Raw genomic sequence first — 13,794 nt, 5'->3', positions numbered from 1 at the left:
AGTGGAGTCACACACAGTATCGATTCATAGAATACAATCAGACTCTTCAGAATGAACCCTCTCCCGTTTAATACCATACCAAATAATGATCAGCTAAGTCTTGCATGCCTTTTATATACAACAATGCAAGATGACGCAAATGGTGATGGAGAATACTCGTAACTACGTTAACTCCGCTTTTCATTCTTCGTTTCCACTTGACAATTTCTTGTTACATAAGCATTTTATCTATCACATGATTTAGTGTTGCCAATCAATGGCCAATAATTGTATTATAGGATATAATTAAATAAAGCTGATGTCATGCTTAAACTGATATTAGGTATTATCCCATTAGTTACGTGACGTGTTGTCAACTTTATGTTGCATTATATAAAGAAAATACAGTACTATACTACTATCTAATCAAATACAGCATTTAAATAAAAGTACATGCACTGAAGACGTTAGATTATTGACCAAAATTGGAAAAAATAAAATGAACAATAACGTTAGCAACCAAACCAAGTTACCTCGGGCTTGTATTTACAGATGATACTGTATGGGAGAGGACACGGAGAAAGGACAAAGCATATTCTTTTACTTTCTCAAGCTGTACTTAAAAAAACTTGATTAGTTGCCTGCCAGAGGGACATATGATATTCAGCACAAAACTGAATCGGGAACTTAGTTTACTCCGGTACTGAAGCATCTTGTGCACTCCCGGAAATATGAATCAATACTTATTTGACTGTTTGCATTGACGTCCCACATGGTGACTGTTACGCGATGATAGAGACATGTACTTGCTGTTCAGATCTAGTGTTTCAATGGATAAAATCATATCGATGAGTAGAGGCATCGACTTAATAGCTACCGTATCTGTGTTTTGATTGGTCTGAGATATGGTTGTGCAGCTGACAAACATCACCTCGGACCAATCCAAATACAGATAATTATGGAAGCCACTTTCAGGCGTTTGCATACTGTGTCCAAGTGCATATTATGCACACTACATGTGCATGTACATACTTGCATGTAATGTAGGTGTATAGTATTCGACTGCGTATGTGAATGTAGGTTACAGGTGAAGATACACGGGGATAGACCGATCCAGTAGGCTCCGCCCACGACGCACGTGTGAGCAAGAACATGTGGGGCTATCCAATGCCTTTCTGCACAACTCTGCCGCGCGCGCCAAGATACGCGCACGCATGTTGGACCTTATTTGTCGGACCTTTGTTGCTTTGTGATTGGTCAATACGCAATGGGACGGAGCTTAGTGGATCGGTCAATTGACCTACGCTAGAGGCCACTCTCTGGCGTTATATTCACGAGCTTCGAAGTGTATTATCGTGATGCTACTCGGGCTGTTTGGGAACAGTCTCATTCTCGGCGTGTATTGGCCCAAACCTAATAAGACAAGCACCAATATCCTGATCATGGGGCTGGCTGGGATGGACCTAACCGTCTGCATGATGAGAGTACATAACCTCGCCGTCTTCATATCGTTTCTGGCTAACAAGGAGACCCCATTTGCTTTCCAGTACATACGATTGGTAAGCATGGTGAGTCTCTTCGCCTCTGCTGTGCTGACCGGCTTCATTGCAGTGGACAGATACGACTGCGTGTGTCGGCCGTACAACCGATGGCTAAATCGCTTCGGAGCAAAGCTGCTGGTTCTCGGTTCCTATGGTCTAGCGATAATCCTTTTGATCCCACTGGTATTTTCAACATTATGGATGCCCGATTCAAACGCACTCAGAAAAGCGGGTCTGGTCTGTCAGTTAGTACTGTACATCGTGGTAATAGTCTTCATATGCATCTTCTACGGGAAAGTTTACATCACCATACGAAATCATGTGAAAGTAAACGTGTTAAGTCGACATCTAGTTGAAAATGATCGGTTGACTGCTGTAGGGCCACTAGGTGACTCTCGAAGTCGTAATGTGTCGTCCATTGCTGGCAATGTATCGTCATTAATGCCATCTACCAAAGTCAAACCATTAGACAAAGTGCAACACAAGAGTATGACGAAAGCCACTCAAAACACTCCTTCAACTTCAAGAAAGTCAGAAAGCCTTAGGTCAGAAAGCCTTACTTGTAGCGACACATCCATGGCTCCAACTGACGGTAAAGTTAACGCCACTGCCATTGGCAGGCCACCGGTGAGAGGAAACCCAAACCAGGACAGACGCAGCGGAACTGAGATGTCACTTCAACGTAAGACTACAAGAATGCTGTTCATTACCAGCATCGTGTTCCTTTTGACTTGGTTCCCATACTGGCTCTATGTTGCTGTTTTGCTTGCCAAGCTAGACGGTGCTGATATCAGCGAAAATGTGATTACTATTTTGTGGTACTGTACGCTAACTACCTACATCAATAACGTTGTGAATCCATTAATCTATGGTGTCGCAAACAGACGGTTTCGGAAAGACTGTCAAGTAGTTCTCAGGAAAATGAAAATATAGCAATGAAAACAAATACATGAGGCACCCATTTTCACCGCAGTACAAAGGCATCCCATTATCCACTGCACTGTTCTCCATACAGTTTACACTAAGGTACTCCTACTCGAGCACTAAGGACTCCCTAGTACGAGGCAACCCTTACACTATAGACACCGATTGTACTCCGTGAAGTGGGAGTTACACTGTACCCCCAGGCATCCCATGTACAATAGACACATATTGCACTCCGGGCAGTGAAGGACATTGTACTCCAGACATCCCTTGTACAACAGGTATTGGACACCCCTGTTAACCAGGTACCAAGACAACCCTTGTACTCTAGTAAGCAGGTAGTTACAATAGACACCTATTGTACTCCGGGCAGTGAAGGACATTGTACTCCATACATCCCATGTACAACAGGTACTGGACACCCCTGTAAACCAGGTACCAAGACACCCCTTGTACTCTAGGAAGCAGGTAGTTACAATAGACACCTATTGTACTTCGGGCAGTGAGAGACATTGTACTCCATACATCCCTTGTACAACAGGTACTGGACACCCCTGTAAACCAGTACCAAGACAGCACCCCTGGTACTCTAGTACACCAGATTTGCCCTATTTTTACCACTTTCAAAAATCATGAAACTTAATCCTCAATCAATGTCTAATGAACACTCAAGTCAAAACACCTTTGAAAAAAATATTTTTGAAGAAAAAGGACAAAAACTTAGCAATTTCCCAGGTTTATATATTTTGAACTTGTCGCATCGCTTTGCAAACGCTTTATTTAGGCACAACGCATGCATTGGCAATAGCTGGCATAAAAACTCCTGGATCTACGGCCGACAGGACTGACATTACGATTCCATACCGAACATCAACGATACTGTCCGAATGTTGACGACAACACGTTCGGAACATTTCGGATAACTTTGAAAAAGGAGAAATTCCTCCTTTTTGGTCACGTGATTTTGGGTGATACCGGACCCCTAAATTCGACAGAGCCTAGTCGGAGATTTTGGGGTCTGGGAACCAGACTATCCCGGCCGTTGCTCTCGACCAATAGGAATGAAGAAACTGTCTTATAAGCACAGGCGTGTCACGCCCATGTTTCAACACTTTTTACTGGTACTTACGTAACCAAAGGTTTATACACACCCACGTGATGCGCTCTCCACCAATATGAATAGCGAAACTGTCTGAGGTATTTATGAGTATGTAATTAAATGTAAACTTTCTCTCCGTTGCAAAACTTAGTTTCATGGAGTGGTACTTGTGTCCAGTAAAAACAATCATCCTCTCTAAATAAACTTGTGAGAGAAAACTTTACTACATTAGGCAAAAGTGATCATAGCGTTTTTTGGGGTTATTTATTACTTTTCCAAACTTTAAAGGGATTATTAATGCAGATTCTCCGTGTGGATCAGCTTTTGACTCCGCTCGTGTGTTTTTCTGAACCATCTATTCGTTGATTTCTATTTCATAAACAGAACCTCTGTATTTTTATTTTGACAGATCCTTCAATTTGTTTATTGTAATTATACTAATTATTGTGTAACAACAACATAAACTAATTGCTGGACAATAATTGCAGCATTTATCCCTAGAGGGGAGCCGCGTCTATTCACGTAGTGTGAGGCTATAAGCAGCACAAACCCCACCGGTCCGAAAACCCGCAGCGAATTTCAATGCTGTTCCAGTCCATTATCAAATTGAATTTGTATTTTTTTAATCACCTGACGAAGCATTGGCTTGAACTTAGAAAAAATGAAAGACAGGTAATCACAGTTAAAATTACGGATAGCATCAGGTAAACATGACTTGTTTAACCTAATATAATAACCCTAATAAAAAATACAGCAACGAATTATACTAAAAAATACTGAAATAAACCGGGGGAAAAAAAGCTATAGACCCCATAAAAAAAAAACAAGAATCGCCCGAGTATAAAAAAAACTATCCGTAGACCTCTGACTACTACCAAAAATAAATGCCTTACAAACCTGAAGCTGGATGAAACTCATCCCGGATTATAGATCCACATAAAGTCAAAGTTAAGACGTTTAAAGACCCTTTTAACGCCACACTTAACGACATTTAAGACCAACAGTAAATGAATAAAGCATGGGAGACATAAAACAATCTATGAAACCCTTTTTAAAGGCACGATTTGCTCGAGGATAAAAAAGCTATCAGTTAACCTCTTACTACAATAACAAAAGAAGATGCTTTAAAAGATATAAAACTGTATGGATGAAACTCATCCTAGATTATAGATCTGTAGTACCAACAAAAATCACATTTTGGACTTCTTAAGAACCTTTTAATGCCACCCTTGACAACATTTAAGAACAAGAGTAACTGAATAAAGACAAACAGCTCATATTTTAAAATAACGTTTGTTTTACATGCTGCGTAGTTCGGTTCTAATATGAGCTGGTAGGAAAATTCAGTACAGGCTTCATCCAAAAGCCAAATCACCGAATTGAATCCCTTTTAGAACTTTTGAATATTAGAATTTTTTAAATAACAAATCGGTGAAAGTTTGTACTCAATTAGTCATCGCAGCTACAATAGAACAAGGAATGAAAAAAACAACTTGCGAAAATGTGTGTTCTTTCAGCTGGCTCGTCTCGTAACAGTCGTCTAAAACTAATAACATCCATGCCGCTTAGATGTTTAAACACAAACTACAAAGTAATAAATGAACCTCACCCCTCATCTTGTTTTCTGTTGGAGTCCATGAGGTGAATTTGAGAAGCGTTACTGACAGTAACACTTTTCAGATTGTGTATTTTTGTGTCAGATTATTTTCCTGCGTGGACATAACCGCTCTTATGCTCAGCAATATCTTAAAAACGCTTACCAAACTTTTTGAATGAAATTTTCACAGGTTAGATTTATGGTATGTATCTACAACATGCCTGTCATTTGTGCCTACGCCCATAAGGGTGGGTACATAACCTGTTGCTGCACCCCGGACCTGGACGTTGCCATTTGCTTAAAGTTCAATTTGATATCGCTTGTGTAGAATACACATGGGCTTTTGCGATCTAAGTGTTTTCCGTCGCAATAGAAGCACGGTCGGGTTGTTTACTTTCTCTGTCTGTTCCAGAATCATAGTAGCACGGGTTTCTGGCTGCACGTTGCAAATAATATACCCCGGGGTTTGACCGCTTGCCACTACTCAAGAACTCTCCACCAATATGAATAGCGAAACTGTCTGAGGTATTTATGAGTATGTAATTAAATGTAAACTTTCTCTCCGTTGCAAAACTTAGTTTCATGGAGTGGTACTTGTGTCCAGTAAAAACAGTCATCCTCTCTAAATAAACTCGTGAGAGAAAACTTTACTACATTAAGCAGAAGTGATCATAACGTTTTGTTGGGTTATTTATTACTTTTCCAAACTTTAAAGGGATTATTAATGCCGATTCTCCGTGTGGATCAGCTTTTGACTCCGCTCGTGTGTTTTTCTGAACCATCTATTCGTTGATTTCTATTTCATAAACAGAACCTCTGTATTTTTATTTTGACAGATCCTTCAATTTGTTTATTGTAATTATACTAATTATTGTGTAACAACAACATAAACTAATTGCTGGACAATAATTGCAGCATTTATCCCTAGAGGGGAGCCGCGTCTATTCACGTAGTGTGCGGCTATAAGCAGCACAAACCCCACCGGTCCGAAAACCCGCAGCGAATTTCAATGCTGTTCCAGTCCATTATCAAATTGAATTTGTATTTTTTTAGTCACCTGACGAAGCATTGGCTTGAACTAAGCAAAAATGAAAGACAGGTAATCACAGTTAAAATAACGGATAGCATCAGGTAAACATGACTTGTTTAACCTAATATAATAACCCTAATAAAAAATACAGCAACGAATTTAGTAAAAATTACTGAAATAAACCGGGGGAAAAAAAGCTATAGACCCCATAAAAAAAACAAGAATCGCCCGAGTATAAAAAACTATCCGTAGACATCTGACTACTACCAAAAATAAATGCCTTACAAACCTGAAGCTGGATGAAACTCATCCCGGATTATAGATCCACAAAAAGTCAAAGTTAAGACGTTTAAAGACCCTTTTAACGCCACACTTAACGAAATTTAAGACCAACAGTAAATTAATAAAGCATGGGAGACATAAAACAATCTATGAAACCCTTTTTAAAGGCACGATTTGCTCGAGGATAAAAAAGCTATCAGTTAACCTCTTACTACAATAACAAAAGAAGATGCTTTAAAAGATATAAAACTGTATGGATGAAACTCATCCTAGATTATAGATCTGTAGTACCAACAAAAATCACATTTTGGACTTCTTAAGAACCTTTTAATTCCACCCTTGACAACATTTAAGAACAAGAGTAACTGAATAAAGACAAACAGCTCATATTTTAAAATAACGTTTGTTTTACATGCTGCGTAGTTCGGTTCTAATATGAGCTGGTAGGAAAATTCAGTACAGGCTTCATCCAAAAGCCAAATCACCGAATTGAATCCCTTTTAGAACTTTTGAATATTAGAATTTTTTAAATAACAAATCGGTGAAAGTTTGTACTCAATTAGTCATCGCAGCTACAATAGAACAATGAATGAAAAAAACAACTTGCGAAAATGTGTGTTCTTTAGCTGGCTCGTCTCGTAACAGTCGTCTAAAACTAATAACATCCATGCCGCTTAGATTTTTAAACACAAACTACAAAGTAATAAATGAACCTCACCCCTCATCTTGTTTTCTGTTGGAGTCCATGAGGTGAATTTGAGAAGCGTTACTGACAGTAACACTTTTCAGATTGTGTATTTTTGTTTCAGATTATTTTCCTGCGTGGACATAACCGCTCTTATGCTCAGCAATATCTTAAAAACGCTTACCAAACTTTTTGAATGAAATTTTCACAGGTTAGAATTATGGTATGTATCTACAACATGCCTGTCATTTGTGCCTACGCCCATAAGGGTGGGTACATAACCTGTTGCTGCACCCCGGACCTGGACGTTGCCATTTGCTTAAAGTTCAAGTGGATATGGCCCCGGGGTATGACCATTCGATTTAAGTTGTACTAATCTTTACAAACTATTGTGATGTATGGCAGTATTGTAATGAATATCCGCATTGCATGAAATGATCAGGTATTTAGTAGAAACTATTGAGTAATAAAACCACAGGAAGAATAAAGAAGTGAGGCAAACGGTGGGTGTCAAATTTGTTTTAAAGATCAACTATTGTTAACCAACGAAATGACCAGGAGGTATTGAGCATTGAGGCGAGCATCAAACTAACAAGATGGTACATTTGCGCACGCGGTTATCTGCAAACAACAATGAACGAACACGTCTGTGGAATTGCCTGTAGTTTCATCCCCAGAGTATTCTGGAAGAAGTGGTTTTTTACGGGCGTGATTTCCGTGAAGTGTTGATGGATGTCAGTGACCTACTTCACTACATCGATTCACAACCAACTTCGATTGTACAGACAAACGTTGAAACATCGTGAGCGCAAAGTCGTGGAATAACCAGCAAAAAAATACAACTTAGGAAGTCAATCACGCAAAATGGCTGTGTATTTAAGGAGTTGAAAACAGGGGAGGGGGGGGGTAATATAGTGCGGATTTACAGTGTTTACGGTATCGCTATACCGTTGGGAAAACGGGTGGATGTGCCCGACACTTCGAGACGCTCGGGTGGCATAAGGACATTGGACCTAGCGTAATCTAAACATGCGATGTATCATCGTTCCTATATATGATTAAAACATCTAACTGGTTGCAAATAAAATTGTCCACTCCTTTACACCGTCTATCTTAAAAAAGTGGACACTATTGTTATTGTCAAAGACCAGTCCATAAAATAACGGCTTTACCCGGTCGGATATCAGCGCTGGATTACGCCAACTTAACTTCAACTCCATCTGCGTATTATGTTCAAGCCCCTAGTTCGTGCTCCAGGCTGATTCAAATTCAAGAAAGCCAGCACGGGTGTTTACTTCATACGTCAACAATTGGTTGTCTTGGAAACAGTTTTCAGTCCCCGAAGCAAGGACAAGGAGCTGTTTTGCAACACTTGAATTCCCCTTTCCTAATTGTCAAAGTCCCTTTATTTCTTCAAACTACAATAGAAAAATTGTTAATACTTTTGTTAATTTCGAGAGAGAGTCGAAAGAGTCGAAAAAAAGTTTGCTCCTTGTGTGTGTTTTTGTTTAGTTTTAATAATCATTTTTCTTCAATGTGGTTTTAACTGTTTTTTCTTCATTACCTGTTGCTTGTTACGTTAATGATTTTTTTTTTCGTGTTAAGCGCTTGGGGCCAGGCATGAGGCGCTATATATAATACCTTTTCCAGTATTACTCGGAAATTAAACAAAATCTCTAAAACAAATAGGAAATGAATGACTCATTTAGGTGTTCGTCAGTATATTTTTAGTGAAATGTTAACCAAGCTCAATAGCTGAATTCAAAACATATGCTTTGTTCATCCATCATTGTTTGTTTTGGTCGTATTTAAAATTCAATTATGTTGTTCGATCTAGCAGAAAGCCAAATTTTGCCATCCTTATGGTCAATTTTCAACGTTAGACTGTGTATTAACATTCAACTCAGGGTTTCCGCAGACCCTTAAAAATAATAAACAAATGCTAAGTTGAACTATCACATATTAAGGCCTTAAAGGCACTGGACACTAATAACAATTTCTCAGAAGAAAGTATAGCATCAAAAACTTACTATAGGCAACGAGCAACGGGGAGCTGTTGATAGTACGTAGTTTTTGAGAAGGAGGTAATTTCCGAACTCAAATTTTTACATACTTCAGCCTCTATTTTTAGTCTATATTCTTGGACAAATCAAGTACAGCGTGCAGACTTAAATATATATTTAACAATAAAGGGCGGGGCAGCCTCCCACTTCGAATCGACTTATGGGGAAATAGAACCAAAGAGTATTTTGATCCTTCTCGGTATACAATATTGAAAAATGACGATATTAAAGTAAACCAAGTTGAAAGCAATTTAGTACTGAGACACACTGTACCTTGAATTATTTTTGAAGCACTTGGAAGTTTACAATTACAAAATCAAAGTAAAAACTTACTTAAAACTGTTACTCTGCAAACCCAACTACAGAAACCTAAAACAACCTACTTACAATATAACATAATGTTCAATATTGCAAGACAAAATGTCAATCGAAAAAGCTTTAGACACTTAAAGATTAACTTAAAGACTATTTGATTAACCAAAAAAGATAGAGTAAAACCAGGCTCACTAAAAAAAAGGGAAGACAGGCGGTGAACACTATTCTGTGGAGAATTAATGAGCTGGGCTTGCGCAGTCCCATATTTCCAAAGTGTAAAAAAAAAACGTGAAGAATAATTCTCGCAACTTTCCTCTGCCGGAGTCAAGCGGCCTGGGTATGGTATGGTCCCATTCCGCCTCGGTCGTACTTTAATAATTAACGGACCGCGTCTTCACGTAATGCTCGTGGGGCACGGAGCGCCGCTGGCCCCCACGAGATATAAACTCCAGACAAATCTTCCTCAAAGGGTTATATACTAAACAGCTACCACCCAAGCACCACATCTACACCTAACATCCACTCCTAGACCTGCCATTGTCCTATTTGGACATAATATGTAAACTAGTATTAAAATAGAATTGGGTGGGGGCTATCATTGCATTACGAAGATATTGTTTTTAATGGTCACAAGATCAGTCGAAATCAAATCTGCGACGAAACGGAGAACTGGGTTTATTTGATGGGAGACTTTTGAGACGATGGCGGCAGCACATAATTACCGTCCTTTTTGCGACTCTAAGCGTGCATGCACGTCTGGGCACGCGCACTACTGGCGAAAACTGTGAAAAAAAGGATCGCCCAAGAATGTCTCCAGATATTAAAAAGCAATCTATTGTCTTTCTTGCGTGCTCGATACAAATAATAATAACAGTATTTATAAAGCGCCAAATTGCCACACAAGGCGCTGAGAAAGAAAGAAGAGGGAAAAGACAGAACAAAGATAAAGACGACCAGCTACGAAGAGGCAAAAATATCCCGTGCATCCCATCCTGTCACGTGATGCATAAGTTAATACTTTTCACAATGATTGACATGTGCTTAGTACACCTTTCTCCTGAGAGACAGGGAGGGACGAGAGGAAAATAGGGAAAGAGAGAGAATATCAGTTGAATAAGTGAAGTCGCTTCCGATTGGCACAACTTCTCGGCTATGCGTTAGATAGCTCGTGCATCCCATCCTGTCACGTGATGCATAAGTTAATACTTTTCACAATGATTGACGTGTGCTTAGTACACTTTATCCAGCGAGACAGTGAGGGGCGAGAGGAAAATAGAGAGAGAGAGAGAGAATAATTTGTTGAATATTAGTGAAGTCGCTTCCGATTGGCACAACTTCTCGGCTACTGCGTCTGCGTTAGATACGATTCTGTTACGCATTATGTCTACACCTCGTTTGGTTTTTAAAAGGGTTAATGGGCTCGCGTTTAACTCCGTTCGTACTTCGGCAGTGCAATGAGGTAAGCTGTGTTCGCCTTTGCCGAACGAAGACTGGAATGAAAGTTTCTGGTGCATGCTACACACAGACGACAGACATCATTAGTGGCGGTAACCTTTTAAGTGGATCGACGAACCTTTTTTGTATCGCAGAAGACACTTCGAGCTTGACTCTTGTATGGGAAACTGCGACTCCTCCGCTAGTATTCCCCTCTCGTCAAATACGGAAAACTGAGCTTTAAACGCTGTGAAAGATACTGGCTCCTTCAACGGGTGAGAGCAGAGATTTAAAGTTTTGAATGTTGTCTTGGCTTTGTTAACTAAAGACTCGTGTTAAGTTATCTTTTGAGCTCCAGTTCCTGCCTTGTGCAGGAAGAGTTTGTTCTCCCGGTACTGAAAGTATCTCCATGAAATCGAAAAAAACAACCAACAGTGTAACAGTTTCTTCAAAGTAGTTTGCTTTATGCTTTAAAGACTTCTCCGTGACAAGTGACACAGACAGTCAGAAAAAACGAATAGCAGAAGCTCTCCAAGTCGAGAATTCAGTCCAGTCCTTGTGAGACATTGACAATTCATTAACTAAACAACAATCGTGATTTGCACCGGGCAAAAGAAAAATGAGTAACATGTCAGTCGAGTCCTCTACCACGGATTTAAGACCTGATGAACCACCGCATGGACCCGATGCAGGGCTACTCCTCAACGCAATCGCCAAAATTATCTTTTACTCTCTTGTGATGCTACTTGGGCTGTTTGGGAACAGTCTCATTCTCGGCGTGTATTGGCCCAAACCTAATAAGACAAGCACCCAAATCCTGATCATGGGGCTGGCTGGGATGGACCTCACCGTTTGCCTGATGAGAGTCTACAACCTTACCATGTATCTAATGTTTATCCAAAATAAGGAGACCCCGTCGGTGGTTGAGTACATCGGAGTGATAGGCTTGGTGAATATGTTTGCGTCTTCTGTGTTGACCGGGTTTATTGCATTAGACAGGTACGATTGCGTGTGTCGCAGACCGGCAGACCGTTTGCTGAACCGCAGCAGAGCCAAGATGATGATTTTCGGTGCGTATGCTGGGGCGATGCTCTTTGCTAGTCCGCGTATACTGGAGGTAATCTGGCTGCCAGCCACACTCGCGTTGCAGAAGACTTTTTTGGTGTTTCAAATTGTACTTTACATCTTGGTGCTTGGCGTCATTTGCGTTTGCTACGGGCAGGTGTATGTAACCGTGCGGAAGCATGTCAAAGTGAATGTTCTGAGTGAGCGCCATGCACACAACGATTTGTCGACAACGATGCGGGTACCCTCCTCGCGACACGGTGCGATACCAACCATTGCGGACAAGGTACAAGTCACATTGCCCAAAAGCAGTGACGGTGGTCCACCCTCCACATCTAGACGACCAGAGAGCAGCGAAGCGGTCGGCTTACCAGCGGGCGTAGCCATTGAGTCCCTTCACCGAAGTGACCAGCCAATGACTGCAACTCAGGGTAATGTTAACTCCGCCCCAACTGGCCGTCCACGGGGGAATGTGAACCCAAACCAACCCAAATGTGAAGCGGTCTCACTCCAACGCAAGACCACTAGAATGATGTTCGGCACCAGCGTTGTACTCCTCGTGACGTGGTTCCCGTACTGGCTCTATGTTGCCTTGAGTTTATTCAAACTTAGCGGCGCCCCTATCCCCATGTACGTAACGAAGGCCGTATACTACTGTACCGTCTCTGTGTTCATTAATAACATCTTTAATCCAATAATCTATGGTCTTGCGAACAGACGATTTCGGAAGGATTGTCTGCATGCAATGAAGAAAATTAAATTGTGTTGAAGAGAGAAAACCACATACAGCAAATACACAATTTTTATTTCGAATAAAGATTACGGTGTATGAGTGGAAGATCAGGTTCGAATCTTGTTTTGCATCTCAAACATGTTCCGTCTATTTTTCTTTCTCAGAGTGATTTTGTGTGCCCCCCCCCCCCCCCCCCACACACACACACACACACACCCTAAGCTACAGATAAAGCTCTGTAGCTTCCTGGGTACACTTATTTTACCCCGAAAGGGGATATGAATATTAACGATATGTATAGGACATGTATAGCTAGCTCGATAGTTATCTTAAATTAGAAGGTATTTAGAAGATGGAGAAGTTTGTTTATATATTAGGAGATGTTATTTTAGTGATTTGAACACTTGCTTATAATTCAATGAGTGCAAGCTCCTCTCTGTTTACATTCGGTCAACCTGTCCGGGCTGATTAAATTGACCGTAGGAAGTGAATGCGGTAGTCGGGTAACGGTATTGCTGCCATAAGTGCACACATCGGGGTGTTTGGAATATTGTTGGACTAGTTGATCAATCTTTGAGGGGCTTCAAATGTACACTATACGGGCATGTGGGATGGTCACGGTCGCGTTGGGGGTATGCACTCACCAACCATGTGAAAAGTACTTTTGTGTAATATGGTGCAGAACCGTCGAACAAAAAGTGCAGCATTGTTATGTGGTAAAGCCCCACGTAAGTTACTCGTGAAATAAGTGTCAGAACACTGTGTATATTATTGATAAAATAAAGTACAAATTAAACCGAGGAGTCGGTAGAATAATAACTTTGACTGAATGTAAATACTGCATGATAAACTAATGGGTTACAACACAAACCAGTATTATAAGCGCAGTTGAGGTCCCTAAAATAAGACGTTTAACTGAATGCAACGATCTGTTTATCTCGGGTATAAGTGTAGATTACGACTGTATAGAATAAGGACAATTCTGAATATAACTGGAACCGTGGCATTGTGAACTAATGGTTTACAGCACAAACTAATTGAACTCAG

General features: G+C 40.4%; 2 protein-coding genes across 2 annotated transcripts; both read left to right on the top strand.

Annotated features, from left to right (window-relative positions):
• The first annotated feature begins 1,337 nt into the window (after positions 1–1,337).
• LOC117307430 (gastrin/cholecystokinin type B receptor-like) lies at positions 1,338–2,453 on the top strand. Its single transcript, XM_033792176.1, has one exon. The coding sequence runs from the start codon at positions 1,338–1,340 to the stop codon at positions 2,451–2,453; it is 1,116 nt and encodes a 371-aa protein (XP_033648067.1).
• Positions 2,454–11,568: 9,115 nt separating this feature from the next.
• On the top strand, positions 11,569–12,783 carry LOC117307428 (gastrin/cholecystokinin type B receptor-like). Its single transcript, XM_033792174.1, has one exon. The coding sequence runs from the start codon at positions 11,569–11,571 to the stop codon at positions 12,781–12,783; it is 1,215 nt and encodes a 404-aa protein (XP_033648065.1).
• Positions 12,784–13,794: the final 1,011 nt, after the last annotated feature.

Source organism: Asterias rubens, chromosome 2 (genome assembly GCF_902459465.1).
Source record: "Asterias rubens chromosome 2, eAstRub1.3, whole genome shotgun sequence".
Taxonomy (NCBI): domain Eukaryota; kingdom Metazoa; phylum Echinodermata; class Asteroidea; order Forcipulatida; family Asteriidae; genus Asterias; species Asterias rubens.
Note: the sequence above shows the minus strand (reverse complement) of the source record. Positions and strands in the feature narration are given on the sequence as shown.

What these genes read in the sequence shown, in the direction of transcription:
- LOC117307430 (XM_033792176.1), top strand. Translation starts at nt 1,338, where the DNA reads ATGCTACTCGGGCTGTTTGGGAACAGTCTCATTCTCGGCGTGTATTGG.
- LOC117307428 (XM_033792174.1), top strand. Translation starts at nt 11,569, where the DNA reads ATGAGTAACATGTCAGTCGAGTCCTCTACCACGGATTTAAGACCTGAT.